This window comes from Sturnira hondurensis, unplaced genomic scaffold (assembly GCF_014824575.4).
Source record: "Sturnira hondurensis isolate 20B ecotype Veracruz unplaced genomic scaffold, ASM1482457v3 Scaffold0007208, whole genome shotgun sequence".
Taxonomy (NCBI): Eukaryota; Metazoa; Chordata; class Mammalia; order Chiroptera; family Phyllostomidae; genus Sturnira; species Sturnira hondurensis.
In genome coordinates, this window is record NW_028079839.1 from 2,049,038 (window position 1) to 2,068,749 (window position 19,712).

The 19,712-nt window shown below is 51.4% G+C and overlaps 1 protein-coding gene and 1 non-coding gene across 2 annotated transcripts in view; one reads left to right on the plus strand and one right to left on the minus strand.

The window, feature by feature from the left end:
• Positions 1–19,712, plus strand: part of FANK1 (fibronectin type III and ankyrin repeat domains 1) — a 51,519-nt gene that overhangs the window by 14,210 nt on the left and 17,597 nt on the right. Inside the window, exons 2-3 of the mRNA XM_037051188.1 lie at positions 15,368–15,545; positions 19,322–19,446. Coding sequence (XP_036907083.1) covers positions 15,368–15,545; positions 19,322–19,446 — 303 coding nt within the window. The remainder of the gene's footprint in view (positions 1–15,367; positions 15,546–19,321; positions 19,447–19,712) is intronic.
• LOC118990620 (U6 spliceosomal RNA) lies at positions 11,912–12,018 on the minus strand. Its single transcript, XR_005067273.1, has one exon. It is a non-coding gene; the product is annotated as a U6 spliceosomal RNA (small nuclear RNA).

Consider the following 19,712-nt stretch of genomic DNA (forward strand, 5'->3'; position numbering starts at 1 on the left):
TGGCAACTGCGACCACGGTCCCGCAGCTGGTGAGTGAGAGTCAGGTCCTTACAAAGTTAAATCCTGTGCTCATCCCACCCTACCACACATCTCTAGACAGAGAAATTTCAGGGGAGAACCTTGAAAATCACTAATAAAGTTGAAATTGTAATAACGGAAAGACGAACGCGTACTGTCCAGAGACCAGTGAAAGACAGCGGGCCTGGTTAAGGGCTCATGTAATTGGAACGGAAATAGGAGCAGGAAGGCGTTTCTGAGTGTCAGGAGGAAACAAGTCACGAGGATTACGTAGCTTTAAATCCTAGTCCATTCACGAGAACGGGGCGTCAGCCACTGTCTCCGACAGCAGTCAGTGTGGAGCAGACTTCGAATGTCATTAGCCCAGGGAATGGTTGCATGTGGAATACCGGTGAATGTTAGCGGAGACTGCAGGAAAGAATGCTCCTCTGACTCCCGGGGATTGGCCTCGGGGACCCTCGGGAGTGAGGGCAGGAGTCACTCTCACGCTTTGGATCACGTGGATTACTGAAGACCAGAGCCAGCCCCTCAGCTAAGGGTGGCTCTGCTTGTCCACTCTCGTCTGTGAACCGTGAAGTTTAGTCGGACTCGATTCTTGTGGGGCACAGCGGATGCGCAGTGAGTCCGAGGTGTGTGCACCCAGCTGGCCCTCACTGGCCTCAGCGGGTGGCAGTTGCGTTTTTCTAGCCAGGATTCTGCCAGGGCCCTTGAGGTGCCTGCCCTTCCTCCTCTCGGGACCCTGGTCCACCTTCTCCCCACCACGGTCACAGGGTCCGTCCCCTGTGTGTGACGGAAACGCCCCAAGCGTGGCCATCCACCTCCCAGCGAGCTTTTCCACCGAGTTCGATCATTTTCTGGGTTCTTCTTTCTGACCTGACTTTTTAGCTGACACCAAAACTGGGTGATTTGGCTTCTGAGCTGTGTGGATTCTCTTGCTTGTTCCCAGTGCTTGGCTTCACCGCACGCAGGTGTCTCTAGTGCCTCGGGAATCTTTTGTTTTAAATTACTGTGACTTTTTAGGATGAGAATAGATTTTGTTAATGCTGCAGTCAGCGGTGTCTTTCCGTTCAAATGACAACGTGGCCGTGTCTAAAGGGGGGAAGCGGAGACTGAGGAGACAACAGCGCCACTGTGACTCTGCCTTTAAAACATTTGTTGTTACTACCGCGCTGTGTCTGCTTTGTCCCCTTGCTGGGGGCATGGTCAGACATCTGTCGTGATGGAGCAGGACGTGAGGCGCCGCAGAAACGAGCAGCCTCTTGGCCAGCCGAGCCGCCCAGAGCTGGGGTGTGCGGTAGCCCAGCGAGAAGCGGGACGTGACTTTGGACTGAACGTCCCCTTGCAGCCGTTTTCACGAGGCATCCGGATGACACCGTATGGCTTGTCTCCCTCCACTCACTGTATTAGGCAGGAAATTCAGGGAAAGTTTTTTAAAACCTTTTTTTGCTGATGATGTTTTTCTTGGTAAAAAAAGTCTTTCTAATAAAAACAGATGTTGCTGTCCCTGGGATAGCCCCAGTGATAAGGGCAAACACTCTGGAAGGATTGATTTTGGCAGGAGGCCACGTAAACATTTCTGTTTCTGTGTGTGATCTGTGGGTACAGTTGACAAACATTGTTAAAACAATGATCATAAACAGAGAGCGTGTCAGAGTTTGGGCTCAGGCACCGTGGCTGCTGCTGACTCGGAGGACCCCCCGGGGAATGCCGTGCCTGCGCCAGCGGGGCGTGGGATTTACAGCGACAGGTTTGCAAATTGCTTGCCAGTCTCAAATCTGTCAGAACACCAATGCTGTATACCATTAGGCGATGCTTTTTAGTTAGGGTTTTTCTCTCTTCTTTCTCTCTTTCTGGCAAGAAAAAGAGAATAATCTCTTTCCCTCCCCTCCCTCCCTCCCTCCCTCCTTCCCTCCCTCCCTCCCTTCTTTCATTTCTTTCTTTCTTTCTTTCTTTCTTTCTTTCTTTCTTTCTTTCTTTCTTTCTTTCTTTCTTTTGGCTTAATATGGATTTAGGTGCATTTAAAAATCAGTTTATAACATCTTTTTTAAAAGCCGTTTTTTTTTTTTTACCTTAAAATAGACACGGGGATGCTTACTTACGCCCTCTGTTGTTCTTCAGCGGTGCTGCAGGGGTTCTGGCCAAACGGGAGGTGGGAACCGCACTGCCTACCTGTTGGTCTCACCCATCAGTCAGGACAGGCTCCCGTCTGCCTCCCCCACTCTCTTCCTCGATCTTGGCTGCCGTCTGCATTTACAAATACATTTTGTAACTGACCCCCCAAGTTTCACTAACATCATTGGGATTCCCACTGGGGGTAAATCAGCAGGTCATTCTGGGGAGAACTTTACAAAATCGAATCTTCCAATCTGTTTCACCTACCTCCCGGTGTGTGATATCTTTGATGCATTGTATATAAAGTTATACAGTTTTTTCCATGAAGGCCTTACAGAGTTTATAGATGTATTACTTGGTTCATTGCATTTTTGGTGTTATTGCAGATTATATAATTTGTTAAAATTTAATTTCTAATTGTTTGGTGTATGAGTAGCTAGCTTATTATGTTGATTGATTATTTCTTGGAATGTGAATGTATGTAATCATTTTAAAATTAGTTTTTTCTTCATTTCCAGTTCTTTTGCTTCTTTAAATTTTTATATTTTTTTACTTTATTTTTTATATATTTTATTGATTATGCCATTACCATTGTCCCATTTTTCCCCCTTCATTTCCCTCCACCCTGCACACCCCTCCCCCACCATTCCCCCCCTTTAGTTCATGTCCATGTGTCACAAGTTCTTTAGATTCTATATTTCCCATACTATTCTTGCCCTCCCCCCTGTCTATTTTCTACCTACCGTCTATGCTACTTATTCTCTGTACCTCCTTCTCCCCCCTTCTCCTCCTCCCACTCCCCTGTTGCTAACCCTCCATGTGTTCTTCATTTCTATGGTTCCACTCCTGGTCTAGCCATCCTCTTAGTTTGCTTTTGTTTTAGGTGTGGTTGTTAATAACTTTTGAGTTTGCTGTCCTTTCACTGTTTGTATTTTTTATCTTCTTTTCTTAGATAAATCCCTTTAACATTTCATATAATAAAGGCTTGGCGATGATGAACTCCTTGAATTTGACCTTATCTGAGAAGCACTTTATCTGCCCTTCCATTCTAAATGAAAGCTTTGCTGGATAGATCAATCTTGGATGTAGGTCTTTGGATTTCATGACTTGGAATACTTCTTTCCAGCTCCTTCTTGTCTGTAAGGTCTCTTTTGAGAAATCCGCTGACAGTCTGATGGGTACTCCTTTGTAGGTGACTGTCCCCTTATCTCTTGCTGCTTCTAGGATTCTCTCCTTCATTTTAATCTTGGCTAATGTAATGATGATGTGCCTTGGTGTGTTCCTTCTTGGGTCCAACTTCTTTGGGACTCTCTGAGCTTCCTGGATTTCCTGGAAGTCTATTTCCTTTGCCAGACTGGGGAAGTTCTCCTTTATTATTTGTTCAAATAAGTTTCCACCTGTTGCTGATCCTCTTCCCCTTCTGGTACCCCTATAATTAAGATGTTGGAATGTTTAAAGATGTCGGGGGAGTTCCTAAGCCTCTCCTAATTTTTTTGAATTATTGTGTCTTCATTCTTTTCTGTTTGGTCATTTTTTTTCTTCCTTCTGGTCCACTCCCTTGGTTTGAGTCCCAGTTTCCTTCCCATCACTATTGGTTCCCTGTGCATTTCCCTTCATTTCATTTAGTTTAGCCTTCATTTGTTCATCTAATTTGTGACTAAAATTGACCAGTTCTGTGAGCATCCTGATCACCAGTATTTTGAACTATCTCTTGGTCATTTAGAAGTATTGGCTCTGGGGCTTTGAGCTGTTCTTCTTGAGCCATAAGGTTTTGGTCTGTTCGCACCTGTTACATATGAGGGGCAGAGCCTTAGGTGTTCACCAGGGCGGGGCGACCCAGTCGCTGGGTTGTGACGCTGTATGTGGGGGCAGAGATAGAGAGGGATCGATGGCACTTGTTCCATGCCTGCTCTCTCTCTCTCGGATTTCGGTCCCCTCTGCTGCTTCCTGCAAGCAAATTGGGCCCTTCTGGTGCTAGTTCCCAGATGTGTGGGCTTGTGCACCCTCCAGGATCCTGTGAGTCTCTCCAACGAACTCTTCTATGAGGCTGGGCACCTCTCTCGGCACTTGGATCCCCAAAAGTTTTTCCAGTGGGTGCTTTTAGGCTTTATTTCCTGGCACTGGGGCCCTGCGTTGCACGGTCTGTCTCACTGTTTGTTTTTTCACCTGGTTTATCTGCACACGAATGTGTGACTGCAGTCAGCCAGCCGCCAGTGCCCTCACGGGGTCCGCCCGGTGCCACCCCACACCTGGGATCCGCCAACCACCGCCTGTGCGCCTGTGTAGGTCTGGCCACTTTTTTCTGCCGGACCCCACTCCACCAGCCGCTGACTCCGCCCCTCCTACTGGTCTGGCTGAATGGTTCCTCGTTGTCAGACTTCCGTACAGTTCAATTTTCTCTCTGTTTTGGTTGCGTTTTTGTTACTAAAACTTTGTTGTCTTTAAACTTGGTTGTGTGAGGAGGCACAGTGTCTCCACCTATGCCTCCATCTTGGCTGCCCCCCAAAGTTCTTTTGTTTTTGATTTATTTTTCTCATTGCATTCGCTGGGACCCGCTGTCCAGTGCTGACCAGAGTGCTGGTGCTGGCCATCTTTTCCTGCTTCCCAGTTTCAGTATTTCAGGTCAAGAACAGTGCCTTTCGTTTGCGGTAGATCCCCCTTGTCAGAATAAGGAAGTTCTCGTCTATTCCTAATTTACTTAGTATTTGTTTTTTTAAATCATGGAATGCAGTTTGAATTTTATCAAATACTTTTTATACATCTGAGTTGATCATTTGATTTTTTCTACTTTAATCCGCTAACCTATGGATGATCTTAATCTTTTTCCACGTTGAAAATCAATCAAGCATTCCTGGAACAAACAAAACCCATTTCCTTCCTATGTGTTGCCAGCTGCAGTTTGCAGAACATTCGACTTTGTTTTAGGGCCCACTGTCCCCCTCCCGTGTTCAGCTCCATGGTGCGGACAAGCACACCGTTCCACACCCGCGCCCCGGTGTAGGGAAAGCCTCCCCCTTGACCATGGCAACTGACGATCTGCTCCATTTTCCAGGAGGTCAGAGGTGTTGGATTGTCCGATCTGTAGCTTTTTGAACACCACTTCCCTTAGCAGAGTGCCCGTAAAATGTATCCATGCAGTGTGTATCACTCATTCATTTTTAATTTGTCGCCAAGTAGTATCTCATTGTGTGGATGTAGCACGGTTCCTCTCTTCATCATTGGGACGACCTCGTTGATTTCCACTTTTTGGTGCACTTTGAATGGGTTTTCCATATACATTCCCAGACTGGCGCTTGGCACAGGTTTTAGTTTGGGTAAATACCTAGGGGTAGGATAGCCAGACCATGCTGTCAGTCTATGTTTGACTTTATATAAGAAACTGCTGCCCTGGCTGGTGTGGCTTAGTGGGCTGGGCATCATCCTGCAAACTGAAGGGTCGCCGGTTCGATTCCTGGTCAGGGCATGTGCCTGGGTTATGGGTTCAATCCCCAGTCAGGGCGTATACAGGAGGCAACTGACTGACATTTTTTTCCCACATCAGTGTTCCTCTCCCTCTCTTCCTCTCTTCCCTTCTCTCTAAAAATTAATAAATAAGATTTTTAAAATTAAAAAAATAGAAGAAGAAACTGCTGTTTTCCAAAGTGGTTGTACCATTTCAGGTTCTGTCACAGAAACGGGAGTCTCCAGGCTGTCTGCTTCTTCTCGAGTTTGGTAGTGTAGGAGAGGCCACGCTCTTCCTGACGCATCTTCGGTTTCCAGCTGGGGACCCGCGGCGGGAAATCAGGTTAACAAGGGAAAAGCAGATGAGCAAGCTCGGCAGCGCCCGTGATGGGAGAGAGAACGCGGTGAAAAGTCACTCCAAGTGGCGGTTTAGAATAGCCTGCTTTCGGATTCGCATCTTCGAAGGGCGGCAGATCGAAGACAAAGACCGGAGGGAGGGAAGCGCCTGGCAGCTCCTGCCCTGGAGGAGGGCGGCGAGGGGAGGCTGTCTGCGGCCTCCACGGGGCCAGCTCTGGCTGGTCGGCGTCCGCTTCCAGTGAAAGGAGGGTGTATGTCCTGCCTTTTGTCCTGGCAGGCGACGGGGCAGGTAGAGAGCTTGCCCTGTGTTTGCTGCCGCTTAATTTTCTTCAGCTCAAAATAATTATCACGTCGGAGGCATATTTAGGTGTGGCACTCTGGCTTCCTGTAGGGGTCGGCGGTCTGTTTAACATGGGGAATTTATAAGCCTAATCTTTCTACAGTGCTGTCTCTCTCATTAGCTTTCTGATTCTGCAGTGATGTGTCCCCTTTCGTTCCTGGCACTGGAACTGGGGGTTTCTCCCTTTTTTCTTGCCTAGTCTGACTAGAGGTTTATTAATCTTATGGATTTTTTTCAAAGAACCATATTTGGGTTTTAATGATTTTTTTTTGTTTTAATCTTCTGATTTAGTCTCTTGTTTAGTATTGTGTTGGTCAAAAAGTCTCTTATGTTTTTTTCATACGATGGCTCTAATAGTGCCCAGTTGTGTTTAACTTCATTCAAAACAATTTTGTTAGATTTACTGTGACAGCTGTCAAACAGCGAGCGTGCATTTAAAAAAAACCTTAAAAATTGGTGAAATTTTGGGCAGCCATTTTAATACTGAAGATGGAAGAAAATAAGCAACATTTTGGGCATATTACACGTTATTATTTCAAGCAAGGTAAAAACACAACTGAAACACACACATACAAAGATTTGTGCCGTGTGTGGAGAAGGTGCTGTGACTGATCGAACGTGTCGAAGTGATTCGCAAAGATTCTTAGCACTATTAACGTTCTGGCCAAACAACTCTCTGCCGTGGGCCGTCTTCTGCATTGGAAGATGTTTAGCAGCTCCCCGGCCTCTGCCCACTGAAGCCAATAGCAGGAGACAGCCGGCACACTCAAAATATCCAAATTAATGACATTTTCGGTGAAAATGAAGCGTGTGTCCTTTATTCTATGGAAACACCATACAGACTTCTTGGCCAACCCAATATTATTTTGCATTCCTTCTGCCGGATTTGGGTTCATTCTGCTCTTCTTTCTCTACTCAAAGTAGATGCTTAGGTTACTGACTTAATAATCTCCTGTAGAACATAATCATTTAGTGCTATAAATTTCCCTCAAAGGACACATTTTGATAAGTTGTTATTTTCATTCAGTTGAAAATATTTTTTAGTTTTCCTTGAAACCTCAGCAAATTCGTGAGTTCTCTGGTTATAAGATGGAGTACCACCCGTGTCCGTCTGTCCTCCCGGGCAGATGGGGAGATAAGGGTGGGTCGGACGCTTGTTTGGGCTTTGCACTGAGAAGTACACAAGTGTAGCTCAGCTGTCGCTGAGTGAGGCCTCAGTTCCAGAAAGACCGAGGCGCCCAGAGGGTGGGCTTCCTGGGACAGGACAGAAGCAAAGGTAACACACGCGGCTACAGTAGGGCTGGGGGGCAGTGACTTGCGGACTATCCCCCACCCAAGGGGGGATAAGGCCAGGGCCTTTTGTGGTGGTGGACGGAGCAGATTTCACACTTGTAATCTGTTCACCCTGCACGGCCCTTTTCCATGAGGAAGAAGCGAGAGTCACTGAGCCCCGCGACTATGGACAGGGGAGAGGACAGAGCAAAGTAGTTTAGGAGAGAGATCACAAGAGTCCAAGCCTGGGCGGGTGGAGGGCCAGTGATCTGCCAATGGCAGTGAAGAGCTAGTCCGGAGGGCGTTGCTCTGGGGGGGAAGGAAGTTCAATGTTGAACAAGCTGAGTTTGAGGTCGTCACAAGGCCCTGACAGTCAACAGCCTGGCGCTGAGCAAAGGTGCTGGGTGGGGTTTAACCAGGCTACAGATAGCAGTCCTGAGCTCTTGGGGCAGTGAAGGACAGAAGGACAGATGGACAGACAGCTGACTCTGCACACAGCCCGTGAAGTTGCCTTGAACGATGTCAGCTTGTACACAGCCTGGCAGGAACTTCTACTGAAATGTGTGTGAACACTTGTGTGGATGGTGGATGTCAGAAACTTCAGAGATGGCATGAGATTTCAACATCTGGAGGTGCAGGCTGAACCCCGGAATGTGGGCTTACGCATGGGGGTAAAAACCAACCAAACAAACAAACCCCCCCCTTGGGGTTTTGTAGTCCTGAAATGGACCCCGAAGCTGTACTTCTCGGCCCCCTACTCAGAGCCTTGTGTGGCTTTTATTTAATACATGATTTTAAAAAATAAGCCTGACGCTGTAGTTCCTTTCCCATAGTACGTAAGAGGTCAGCAGGGGCCGTGAGGTGGCCTTTCGTGTCTGCAGGTGTCACCCGCCTCCTGCAGCATGGTGGCTTTCTCAGGAGTGGACGTGAGCTGAGCGGGTGTGTGCGGACTTTTCCCCATTGCCACTGTTGACATAGCCGACCCTTTTCACGGTGAACGTGCTTTAAACCCGAGGGACACACTCTGAGTCTAAAGACCATAAATGGCAACTTGACTTTGCATATCTGACCGTGAGAGCCTTTGTCATTTCACTGGGATTCGTTTCCTATGCAGTGATCCCTCGCCTATCGCTGGGGTTACGTTCCAGAGGCCCCTGTGACAGGTGAAAATCTGAGAAGTAGCGGCGTTATATTTATTTTATTATTTATGTTTATTTTAAGGCTTTATAAACCCTTCCCACACTCCTATAACTCTTCCCCACATTCTTATAAATACGTCGTATGCTCTTAAACATGTTCTACACTCTTAAACCTATGTAATTTTAAAACCCGCGGTACACTGAAGCCGCAGTGAGTGAACCGCGACACAGTGAGGAACGACCGTACAGTGAAGCTCCCTCGTTTCCACTGCTGAACTCTGCAGCGTCACAGCGCGTGGCCCGTGGAGTTGGAGACCCGGCTGCATCCCAGCTCCCGCCCCCCGTTCCTGTAGCCTTGAACCTTGGTCTCCTCCCTTCGCCCCCTGCCTGTGAACGGAGCACGCGGGCTTGCCGCGGGGCATAGGTACACCGTGGATCGGGAGCCCAGGACGTCGCCTGGCCCAGGGTGAGCCTGCAGTGAACCGCAGTTACTGTCATTGGGCCAAAAGGAGAACTTGGAGATGTGCCTGGTCTCCCCCTATTACCTACCACCCGCGCGGAATTCCCAGCAGAGGCTCCAGGTAGCAAGAAGTGAAAAGCAGGGGAACATTTCAGGAGCGTTACCTCTGCCTTGTGTATCTAAAGCCCTTTATGCATTTCTGACCACTTTGCAATGTTTTATGCCATCATTTCTGTTTGCAGCAAGTGCGAGAGGCAGGCAGGCAGGCAGGCAGGCGTCTGTGTGTGTCTCCATGCTCCTGATGAGAAAGGGCCGTGGGGGGCTGGCAGGGCTGACCGAAGCCGTAGTTCCGGACTGTGACTCTAGGAGGTGCTGTCTTCTGGTTTGGTTCCGGTTCAGCTCTGTTGTTCCCCTGTTTGGTTTTGGGTGTCTGAGCCAATTTTTGGTCTCCGAGAGCTTATTAGCAAAACAGTGAGAAAGAGGCTTTGAGCAGTTTGAATTTTATATTTTTTTAGGAGATAAGGATGCCTGGGGGTAGAAACATGAGCTTTTTCTACATGAATTAAAACGTTTTTGATGGACGGTGCACTGTCTGCCCATGAGTTCTGCTGGACTCATAATCCCCTGATCCTTGTAACCTCACAGGCACCTGACCCCCAAGATCAGAGGGGGTCACGCCCTCCCAGATTCAATGAGGCCTCCCTTTCCCCACAAGCACATGCCTGGCTTGTGGGGAAAGGCGTGGTTACATCATGCCCTCGGGATTGCTGTGGACCACGACCTGTGGTCGACACATAGTAGGTGTCTCACAGATGCGCTGAAGGAATGGATGAATACTGACTCCCTGGAAATAAATGTGAGGCAGCGGATCTGCTTAACCCCAAAATGGTCAACCAATTAAGCCAGAGCGGACTTAAAACATCTCGTGGGGTGGAGCATCCACACTGACTCATCTCAGTTTATTTTTTTCTGACTGTGTCTGTCACACCCACGTGAGCTCGTGGAGGAAGAGTCCAAGCTGGCGTGCGTCTCAGCTGACCTTTGTTTCCCTCAAGAACAAGTGGAAAGACGCAGTTATGTTGTTTTAAGTCAATGCTACAGTAATGAACTTCACCCCCAAATCCGCCATAATTCTACCACAATAATTGCCCTTCATCGTTTCTAAATCACTTTCAGTTCTATGTGCATCTGTAAACTTGATGTCTTTGTAATCTTTATATGTTTGGTGCCTTCGCAAACCTCTATCCCTCCCTGAGCATGTCAGACATACGTGGTATCGGTCCACATTCTCCCCTGTGCTTTGCAGTGGCCGAAACCGTCTCGCATTTAATTGATGCACCGCCGTGTACGCAGCACAGTTCCCATTGTGGACATGCAGGTTGTTTTGTAGTTTCTGTTGCTCTCAGCGATGCCACGGGGGTTCTCTTGGTTTTTGCTTTATGTTATCACGTGTGTGTGCATGTGCACCCATGTAGTTGGACCCGGGCAGCAGACAGCACAGGGGCAGGCCCAGGGCCTGGCTCTGCAGTCTTGTCGCCTGGGCTCGGACCCTTGACCTGCTGCTTCTCAGATGCCCCGGGGAGTCCCGGCACCTCTGGGGCTCCGATCCGCCTGTAGAGCCAGGAAGGAGAGTCTAGTCCTGCCTGAGGTGATGGAGATTAAATGGTGTATTGGAAGAGCTTGGAGCTCCGTCCGATACAAAGTGAAGGCTTGTGAAAATGTAGCCCTTGCCCAGCAGGTTTGGGAGGGGAGGAGGGGGTGCCGAAGCCTGGATGGAACAAGAACGGCCATTTTCACGCTGATGACCGGCGAACTGGTGCCAGCAATGGGGCGGGGGAGTGGTTTGGACTCATGGAACTTTCCCTCCTGCGTCTGTGTGCTCTTGAAAATTTTTACAATGAGAAGTCACACACAGTGTGCACACACAGTACACAGACATTTTAGATCTGAAGTTTATTTTGGGGGGGTTGAATTGTTTCCTTTGGATGGGCTCCTGGAAGTGGCTCACCTGCTGCGGTAGTTCACAGTCACGCTGACTGTGGCTGCGCCGTGTCCCTGCAGGGCTGACCCGTGTGCCGTGTGGTCCGCAGGCCTCCACGGGGCCAGTCTCATCACAGCCTTTGCCAGCACAGGGCGCGGTGTTGCATGGTCTCCGCCCATGTTTGCCGGCGAGACGGTGCCTTGTAGTTATTTTAATTCCCCCCTTTTTGATGAGCAGAAACTTTGGGCATCTTTAAAATTGTATTTACTGGGGGTTATTTTTGAAAGGTCCTGGGCCCTTTTATTTGTTAGGCTTTTGCAGGATTCCATTTCGTGAAAGCAGCGTGATAGTTTGAAATTAAGCTGGTGGTAGCTGTCCTCTTTCACGTTCAAGTGCACGGAGGAGCTGTCTCAGCTCTGTGGCTGTTGTGAGCAGGACTGGGAAGTTCCCTCTTTTTTTTTCTTTTTTAAAAATTACTTTATTGTTATTCAATTACAATTGTCTGCATTTTCTCCCCACCACTCCCCGAAACCCCAGCCAAACTGACTTCCCTCCCTTGCTTCCACCCTCCCGCTTGGTTTTGTCCACATGTCTTTTTTTTTTATTTAACTCTTGTTCAAGTACAGTTTTCTTTCTTTTATTCCCAGCCCTGCCCTCCCCCAGTGCTCCCCACCTCCCTCCCATCTCTGCCCCCACCTTAGTTATTGTCCATGTGTCCTTTATACTGGTTCATGTGAGTACTTCCCCTTTTCCCCTGTGATTCTCTCCCCTCTCCCCTCTAGACCCTGTCAAAAAATATGGAATGCTTCACGAATTTGCGTGTCATCCTTGCGCAGGGGCCATGCTAATCTTCTCTGTATTGTTCCAATTTTAGTGTATGTGCTGCCGAAGCGAGCACGGAAGTTCCCTCTTCAGGATGCATTTTCGGCAAACGTGTTTCTGACACTTCAAATGCCGGCCTGTAGGAGTGATTATGGCGTGCATGTCATGCTGATCGGGAATACGTTTTCGCTTTGGGTTGCTATGAGTGCATAGTCAGGCCACGGTACATTGCTCTGAGGTGACAGCCACTGCTGTTGTTTATTCAGTGTCCCCTCGGTGTGCTGTTGTCTTCATTAGGGACCATCTGCCACCAGAGGCCGGGCAGACACCCCTCGTCAGTGAGACTTGACCTTAGCAGTTTTGCAGGTGATTTGGAAGGACAGGGAAGCGACCGTCCTGCTCTGCGGCACTCTGCAGGCGTAACGAATGCTGCCGTCCCCCCTCATCCCCAGGCTTGCTTTCCGCCGTTTCAGGTGCCTGGGGTCGACCTCCGTCTAAAAATCCTAAAATGAAAGTTTCAGAAGTAGGGAGTTGATGAATTCTAAGTCGCACGGGTCCCGAGCAGCATCAGGAAACCCTGTTTGTCCTGCTCGGTGCCACCATGACATGAAGGACCCCTTTCTCCGGCATCTCCTTGCTGTGTGCCTGGCCCCCACGCCCCACTGAGTCCCCGAGCAGCTGTCTCAGTGCCCAGGTCCCCGCGTGTGGTATCACAGCACTTGTGTTCGAGTCACCCTGATGCTGCATCACCAGGCTGTGGACCATCTGTGGCCCGTGCCAAGTTCACGAACAGAGGCCTCTGGTTTGCCTGAATCGATGATCAGTAAACAGCAAGGGACGAGAAATGCTTGCATAGCAGCGATTATTATCTTTTTCCTCCTTGTGTAAGTTCATGGCGAACCATGTGGTCTGGCCCTTCTGAAACCGGGCATTAATTTGGGACTCGTGACTAGCTTGATTTCGAGTGGGATTCTAGGCCACAGAGCTTTGGCATAGGAATAATACTTGGCTTCTACTTCTATCTAGAATAGTCTGCAACAGTGTAGCCATCCTGGCCTTGGTCTGGCTTTGGAGCCGTCTGGAAAAATGACTTGCTCAGCCATGGCACCCGGGCGTGAGTGAGCGTGGTCTCCATCCTACCCACCGGCCAGAGATGCTGGGGTTCAGCGTGCTGGCTCGTGTGGAAAGGCTCATGTCTGGCACATAGTAGGTTGCTCATTTGTCCCTCTCCCTGCACATATTTAGTGGTTTTTAGAATGCTGAAATAGCTTTCTCTGAGAAAACCATGAGAGCAATGTGTAGCTGTTATTTTCCTGGTTATTAAAAAAACAACACCTAACATTTCAAATAAACCGAAATTACTGAAAACCTTAAGACACCCAGTGGCCCACATAGGTTTCAAATGTTGACATTCTGCCGCAGACACCTTCCACCCCTAAAGGCGCGAAGCCACGCAGGCAGAGTGTGAAGGCCCCACTGCCTCCACCCTGTCTGTCCCTTACCAGGTTCTTCGAGAGAAGCCGGTCCTGGTGCCACACTTTGGTGTCCTCTGCGGTTTTAACTTTTACCGCGGGGTTATGTGTCCCGAAGTAATATGGAGTGCTGTGTGTTTTAAAAACTCACATAAGCAGAATTACCATATACCTTCCAAACCCGTGGTTCCCCCACCCATTGAGGCTTGTTTGTATTGTAGCTACAGCTCGTTTCTTTTCGCTGCCGTGTAGGGTTTCACCGTAGGAAAAGTGCCGTAATTTACGTAGGTGCTGGGCACGTTGTTACAAAACACTCCGAGGGAAGGCGTTTCAGCTCAGTCTCCGTGTACGTATGCAAACCCACGTTTCCCCAGATCCATGACGTGATGCATTTCATAGTGTTTCCCGGGGGAAATGAGGTTGGCAAACTCGAGCTTGCAGGCGGGCCCCCGTGTGGCTCTGGGATGTGCATGTAAACTGGGTTGGTGGCTGTCGTCCCTCTTGTCCTGGGGTGCCCGGGACCAGGGCAGCCCCATCTTCCCTGGCTGGGGGTGGGGCTGCAGGGAGCAGGGGCAGCTGCCTGAGACGTTGGGGGAGGTCAAGCTCCGTTCTGTGCGAGTGACCAGCGGGGTGAGTCCGTGACACTTTCCAGGCCCGAGAGGCAAAGGGGAGGCTCAGGTTTTAAAAGAAGTGTGAGCTACGAGCCCGGCTCTCCGGGAACTCACAATCGGGCAGGAGAGACAGCATGCCCATGGGACAACCACTGTCCACGTGTGACCCTGGGCAGCTGTGCCGTGGCCCCTGGTCAGCGTTCCCCGAAACGGGCTGTTCTGATGTTCTCTGCATCTTAACCTCTCGCTCAGCAATATCTTCTGGAAAGCTTTCGAGGTGTCTGGTGTTGAAGGACTTCATCTGGCAAGGCCTGTGTGATAGTCCGCACTGTGGACGTGTCATCGTTGATTTGACCGTTCCCTTATTCAGGGCTTTTTATTTTTATTCTTGCTGTGAGTTGCCAGGAACAGTAGAAACCTTTGTGTGTGCACGTGTCCCTGTGCGTGCCAGTGTTCTGGATTGGGCGGGAGGGACTGCAGGGGAAGGGGGCTTCGGGGGAGGGCACAGGCCTCTTCATTCTAGCAGCAGCCGGGCCGCTGCTCTCTACCTGGGCTGCACTCCATCCCGCCCGACCAGCAGCGTGTGTACCTGCTCTGCCCACACTGCCACCTGCAAGAGTCAGGATGCGTTGTGTTAAGTGACCCCCTGCTGCTATCGATTTCTGTGGCCACCAGGGGGCACAAGCACCTCCTTGACAACACGTCGACCATGCTGGTTTTGCTGCTTTGGGCTCTGCTCACCTTTTGCTTCTGTCCTTGTGGGCCTCAGGGACACCCCTTGGCTGGTCTGGGAGAACTGTTGACAGTAGACACGCACCTCTCTCACCGACGTCACGTATTCCCGATCAGCATGACATGCACATCATAATCATTCCTACAGGCCGGGCATTTGAAGTGTCAGAAACATGTTTGCTGAGAATGCATCCTGGACACACTCGGACCAGCCAGAGTGCTTGTCTCTTGTCTTTGTCCACCAGCCAGTCCTCTGGAGGGTCATAGCAGCCACCTGAGTGTCATCAGCCCTGAGCTGATGACTAGTCAGCTGAGCAGCCTGACTAGTCTGATATGCTAACAGTCTTTAGGAGGGTCCACGAGTGAGGGCGGTATTGACAGGGGTAAGGCCACCAGCTCGTTGAGGAATGTGATAGCTCACAGTGATGTCGGTTGAGTGCCCCTCACGTCAGCTGTGTGAACGTTCTCCAAGTCACAGGGAGGGATGGTCACGTGGACGCCTGAGGGGCAGGAAGACAGGGCTGACCCCCGAGCAGCTGTCACGCACTCGGCTGACCTCCCTTCCGTGTGGCGAGGGGGGGTCCTAAAATCTGCATCGTTCTTTTTTTAGGAGCCACGCCGTCCTCGAAGCCTCACCCACCTGTCGTGGGCAAGGTGACGCATCACAGCATCGAGCTGTACTGGGACCTGGAAAAGAGAGCGGCGCGCCAAGGGCCTCAGGAGCAGTGGTTCCGGTTCTCGATCGAGGAGGAAGACCCCAAAATGCACACCTACGGTATCATATATACGTAGGTGCAACGTTGAGACGCTTAACATTTTTCTTTGGTTCCCCAATTAGCTGGACTGGTTTCTAGTGTCTTTAAAAAGACTTGTTTTGAGATTAAAGAGAAGAACAAGTCAGCATTGGTTGCATTCATGCTTTTTCTAGATCCTAGTTTTCGGAAAATAGCTTTAGCAGTAACTTGGAATTAACCCCCCTGTGCCTTTGGGAGCTTCCTTGGCTTCTGAAATGTCCTAAGGGTTTACTTAAAAACTCTGGCGTGTGGAGACAGAGTAGAGGAGAGTTGGATGCAATTAGGCGGGGGTCCTATCCGGCTGTTCTGACTGCAGGGGTCGGCCGGGGTCCTGTGTGTCTCCCCAGGGCAGCTCGCGGACCTCCAGCCCCACCACCGGACCCTTGTTAACTCCTGGCAAACAACCTGCTGCCCCTCTGTCTCAGTCGAGCCACATTGGTCCCACAGCAGGTCTTCCTGGTAGCCTTGACCTTGAACACATTTCCTCCTGGCTTTACAGGGCTGGTGCCCACCAGAGAGGCATTCCCTCCTCCGAGGGCCATTGCAAGCAGCTGTCCTCCCCAGGACCTTGTTCCCACGCCTCCTGACATCGAGCTCCTGGGGATGGTTTCACCTCATTTATTCTCTGTCTCCTGAGCTGCATTCACACTCAGTGACAGGCAGATCAGAGTCCTGCTTGCTTCCCGCTCCAGCCCCAGCCCCCCACACAGGCCCACAGGATCTCTGCTGCAGGGGTGAATACCAGGATGCAACGGGAGCAAATAAGCCATTTTTCTTCTAGTTGTCCTTCCAACTCCTGTTTCTTCCCTTTAGCGGCTGCATTGTAAAGTGCCCATGTTTCTGTTGGTGTCGCTTCCTTTTCCCCTGGAGACCTGAGTGCCGTCCGTGGTGGGGGGGTGGGGGGAGGTGGGAACACTGGGATGCTGACCTGGCCTTGCGGCCCAGAGCTCTGGGCATCTGTGCCTGGGAATCAGGTGACACAAATCCTGCCACTAGGTGGCAGGATGAGACTGTGTTAATCTCAGTCACTCGCTCTAGGTGTCCTGAACACCAGCAAGTGCCTTTCTTTGAAGAAGCGATTTTGTCTGGAACACCTGCCTTTGGGGTTGTGGGTTGAAGAGCCAGCTTCTGCCAGGGACACCCACCAGCTGGTCTTGGGTCCCTGGTGCTGCCTTCGACTCAGGCCTCCTCCCAGCTGTCACCTGGTTCTGTGTGTTCTCCCCTTGTGAACCTCTCTGTGCCCCCCCCCCCCCCATGGTGGCATTGCCCCTGACGAGGTGCCAGCTCCCTACTCTGACCAGTGCTTAGCTGTGTCCCCGGGCCCTCGGCTGCCCAGCATCGTGGCTGCTTGAAGGCCGTGGCCTCTCCCCGCTTTTGCCTACTCTCCCTGTATTCTGCCGTGCTCCCTGGGTTTTCTTTCTATTATTCCTTTTGTCCAGTTGTCTTCAATGGGTCTCTGATACTCTGAGATGAAGGCCTAGCTCCTTCGACTGACATCGGGCACCCTTGCCCGCAGCTGCCTTTCTCGTCTCTCAGTTCTGAGCAGAACGCGCCAAAGGATCTGCCGCCTGCCCCTGGGCCTGGGCCTTGCCTTCTTCCACCAGGTGTTGGGCTGTGTTCCCTGTTTGGCCACGTTGGCCCCTGCCCCACCCTTTGTTCTGCCCAAGTCAGCTGCTCCCTCTACTGTATGCCCCGGAATCCCTGGGCTAACGGGTGGCTGCACTGTGCATTTCCTTCGTTCATGCCGCGTGTGCTAATGAGGAGACTCTCCAATGCGCCGAACCCCGTGCTGGGTCTGGGGACACAGCACTGGACAAAGAGGAGAACCCCTCTGTTGTGGCGTGGAAATGGGACGTGGGAACTGAGACAGAGCAGTGAGGGCGCGGTGCGCTGCCTTAGGCACCAACGTCAGACCCTCGGGCTCGCTGCCCTCCCACCGCACGGCTGTGCTGCCCTCGGCCTCAGTCTGCGCGTCTTCCCTGCGCTGCCCAGGCTCATGCAGCGCTCTCTGCCCCAACATGGTTGGTCCTTGTGGCTGTGGGGGGTGAGGCCATGGCCCGGTGCTTCTTGAGTCTTTTACTCAGGATAACACACTTCCCTTCTGCCACGGCTTCATCACCCCAAGCAAGTCACTTGGCCCTGTCTGCAGCTGGGGCAGGGGGCGGAGGTGTGCAGACCCCAGGGGTGGGGGCTAATACTCGGGACCAGCCGTCCAGTCTTTTGCAGGTGCAGGCGGCCTGAGGTTTGAGACAGAGGCAGCCAGAGGGCAGGTGCAGCAGGAGCTCGGGGTGCGGGTGTCAGGAGTGGGGGTGCCTCCGGCGCCAGGGGGATGGCAGGAGGAAGGTGTTCCTGGAGCAGGCGCTGGGGGCGGAGCTTGGAGGGAGAGCTGGTAACTGACTGTCCTCGGGAGCCAGTGGTTAGTGCATTCTACTTGGTGTTTGCTCAGCTCTGTGTCAAATATTTGCTTATCGACTGATGGCAGAAAGGAGGCACACTCTGCTGAGACTTTGTACGGTTTCCTCCACTGCGGAGGGGTTAGAAGGCTCCTTCGTCCTCCACGCTGCTGCCCCTGGGTGGGGGGTAAGTGGAGCCTCCCCAAGGCTGGATGGACGGTCCTGCTTGTCACCCACGTCTGTGCTGTAGTCGCCGTGGGTACCCCCATGGTCCCTTGTGTCCCCTGCTGTGCCCGGCTTCCTCCATGCTGCCCTCCCTATAAATGTCGTGGGAGCCTCTGCCCCCGCCCTCACCCCGAGGTGCTGAGTAACGTCTGTTTTCTAGAACAGTTCTCCCCTCCAGAGGTCACGGAGGTGCTGCTGGTTTCAGGGTGCTCCCCTGATGTTGCACAATACTGGCTTTTATGGGGATGCTTCTGGTTACATTTTGGTCTAGCGCTATGTTAAGTCTTGACACCTAGCATCGAGACCTGGGTGCTGGGTGCTCAGTGAGCTCCTAGAAGTCTTTTCCCTGCCCCTGGCCGCTGGGGGCTCGGTGTCTGTGTGTCGGGTGTCTGCGGCGTGGCTCCATGCTCACGGCGATGAAGCCACCCACCCAGGAGACCAAGGGCGCCAAGCTGGTAGAGTTTAGAATTTAAAGTTACTATGTCTTAGCCCATGCAGTTTCCCTGCACATTTATCTTTATTTTAGAGCTTTTGCTTTTATGGTAAATGCATTTATATCTATTTGTAACACTTCTCTGTGCCGTGGTTTCTTAATTCAAATGTTGTTGGCATTATTTCTTCACCATCTTTCTTATAGTTTCTTTTTCTGTTGATATATGATGCCTTGGTTATCTGCTGCTGCCTAACAGACCACCCTCAAATGGGGGGTAAGAAACTATGGTGCCTGTTCCATGAGTCTGCAGTTTGGGCAGGTGGGGCTGGCACATGCCTGCTGCCCGTGGTCTTGGCTGGGGCTGGACCCAAACGGCGTCCCTCAGTGTCTGCTGCCTCTGCTGGGGTGGCTAGGACAGCTGGCGGTGGGCCTGGCTTCTTCCCCTCCCTCCCCGCCTTCAGTGGGAAGTTGAACTGCATTCCCTGGTGCGAGCTTCCAAGGGCGCAGAAGCAGGGCCTTGCCGGGTCCTAAGGCCTCAGCTGGGACTGCACAGGGGCACGGAGGTGCCACTGGAGACACGTCCTTTGTGCTCGAGGCCCCCACAGCCCCGTGTGGGAGCTCAGACCTGCGCCGGAGCAGACGATGTTCCCAGTGCTCCCGCACCTCCTCTCCTCACGCCGACTCAGTCCCTGGTGTCCTGTGTGTCTCTTCCCATCTAGGGGATACGCCACAAAGCACGTCGTGGAAGGCCTGGAGCCACGGACCCTGTACAGATTTCGGCTGAAGGTGACCAGCCCCTCTGGCGAATATGAGTACAGCCCAGCGGTCTCAGTGTCTACGACCAGTGAGTATGCAAACCCTGTGAGCTCAGTTATCTAAAGGCACCAGGAAGTGGCAGGCAGGGTGGAGGGCGCAGCAGCCTGCTGTTGGCGTGGCCCTTCCTGGGGCAGAGCCAATGCCACTTACAAACACTGGGATGACCTTGGGCCCTGGAGGGGCCTGGCTGTCGTCTAGAATGTCTGGTTGTGCAACAAGTCAGAGCTGGTCTGTGCCCACACTGCCCTGGGTGCACACTCAGTGGAAAAGCGTGGCTGCCTCACTCAGGACATG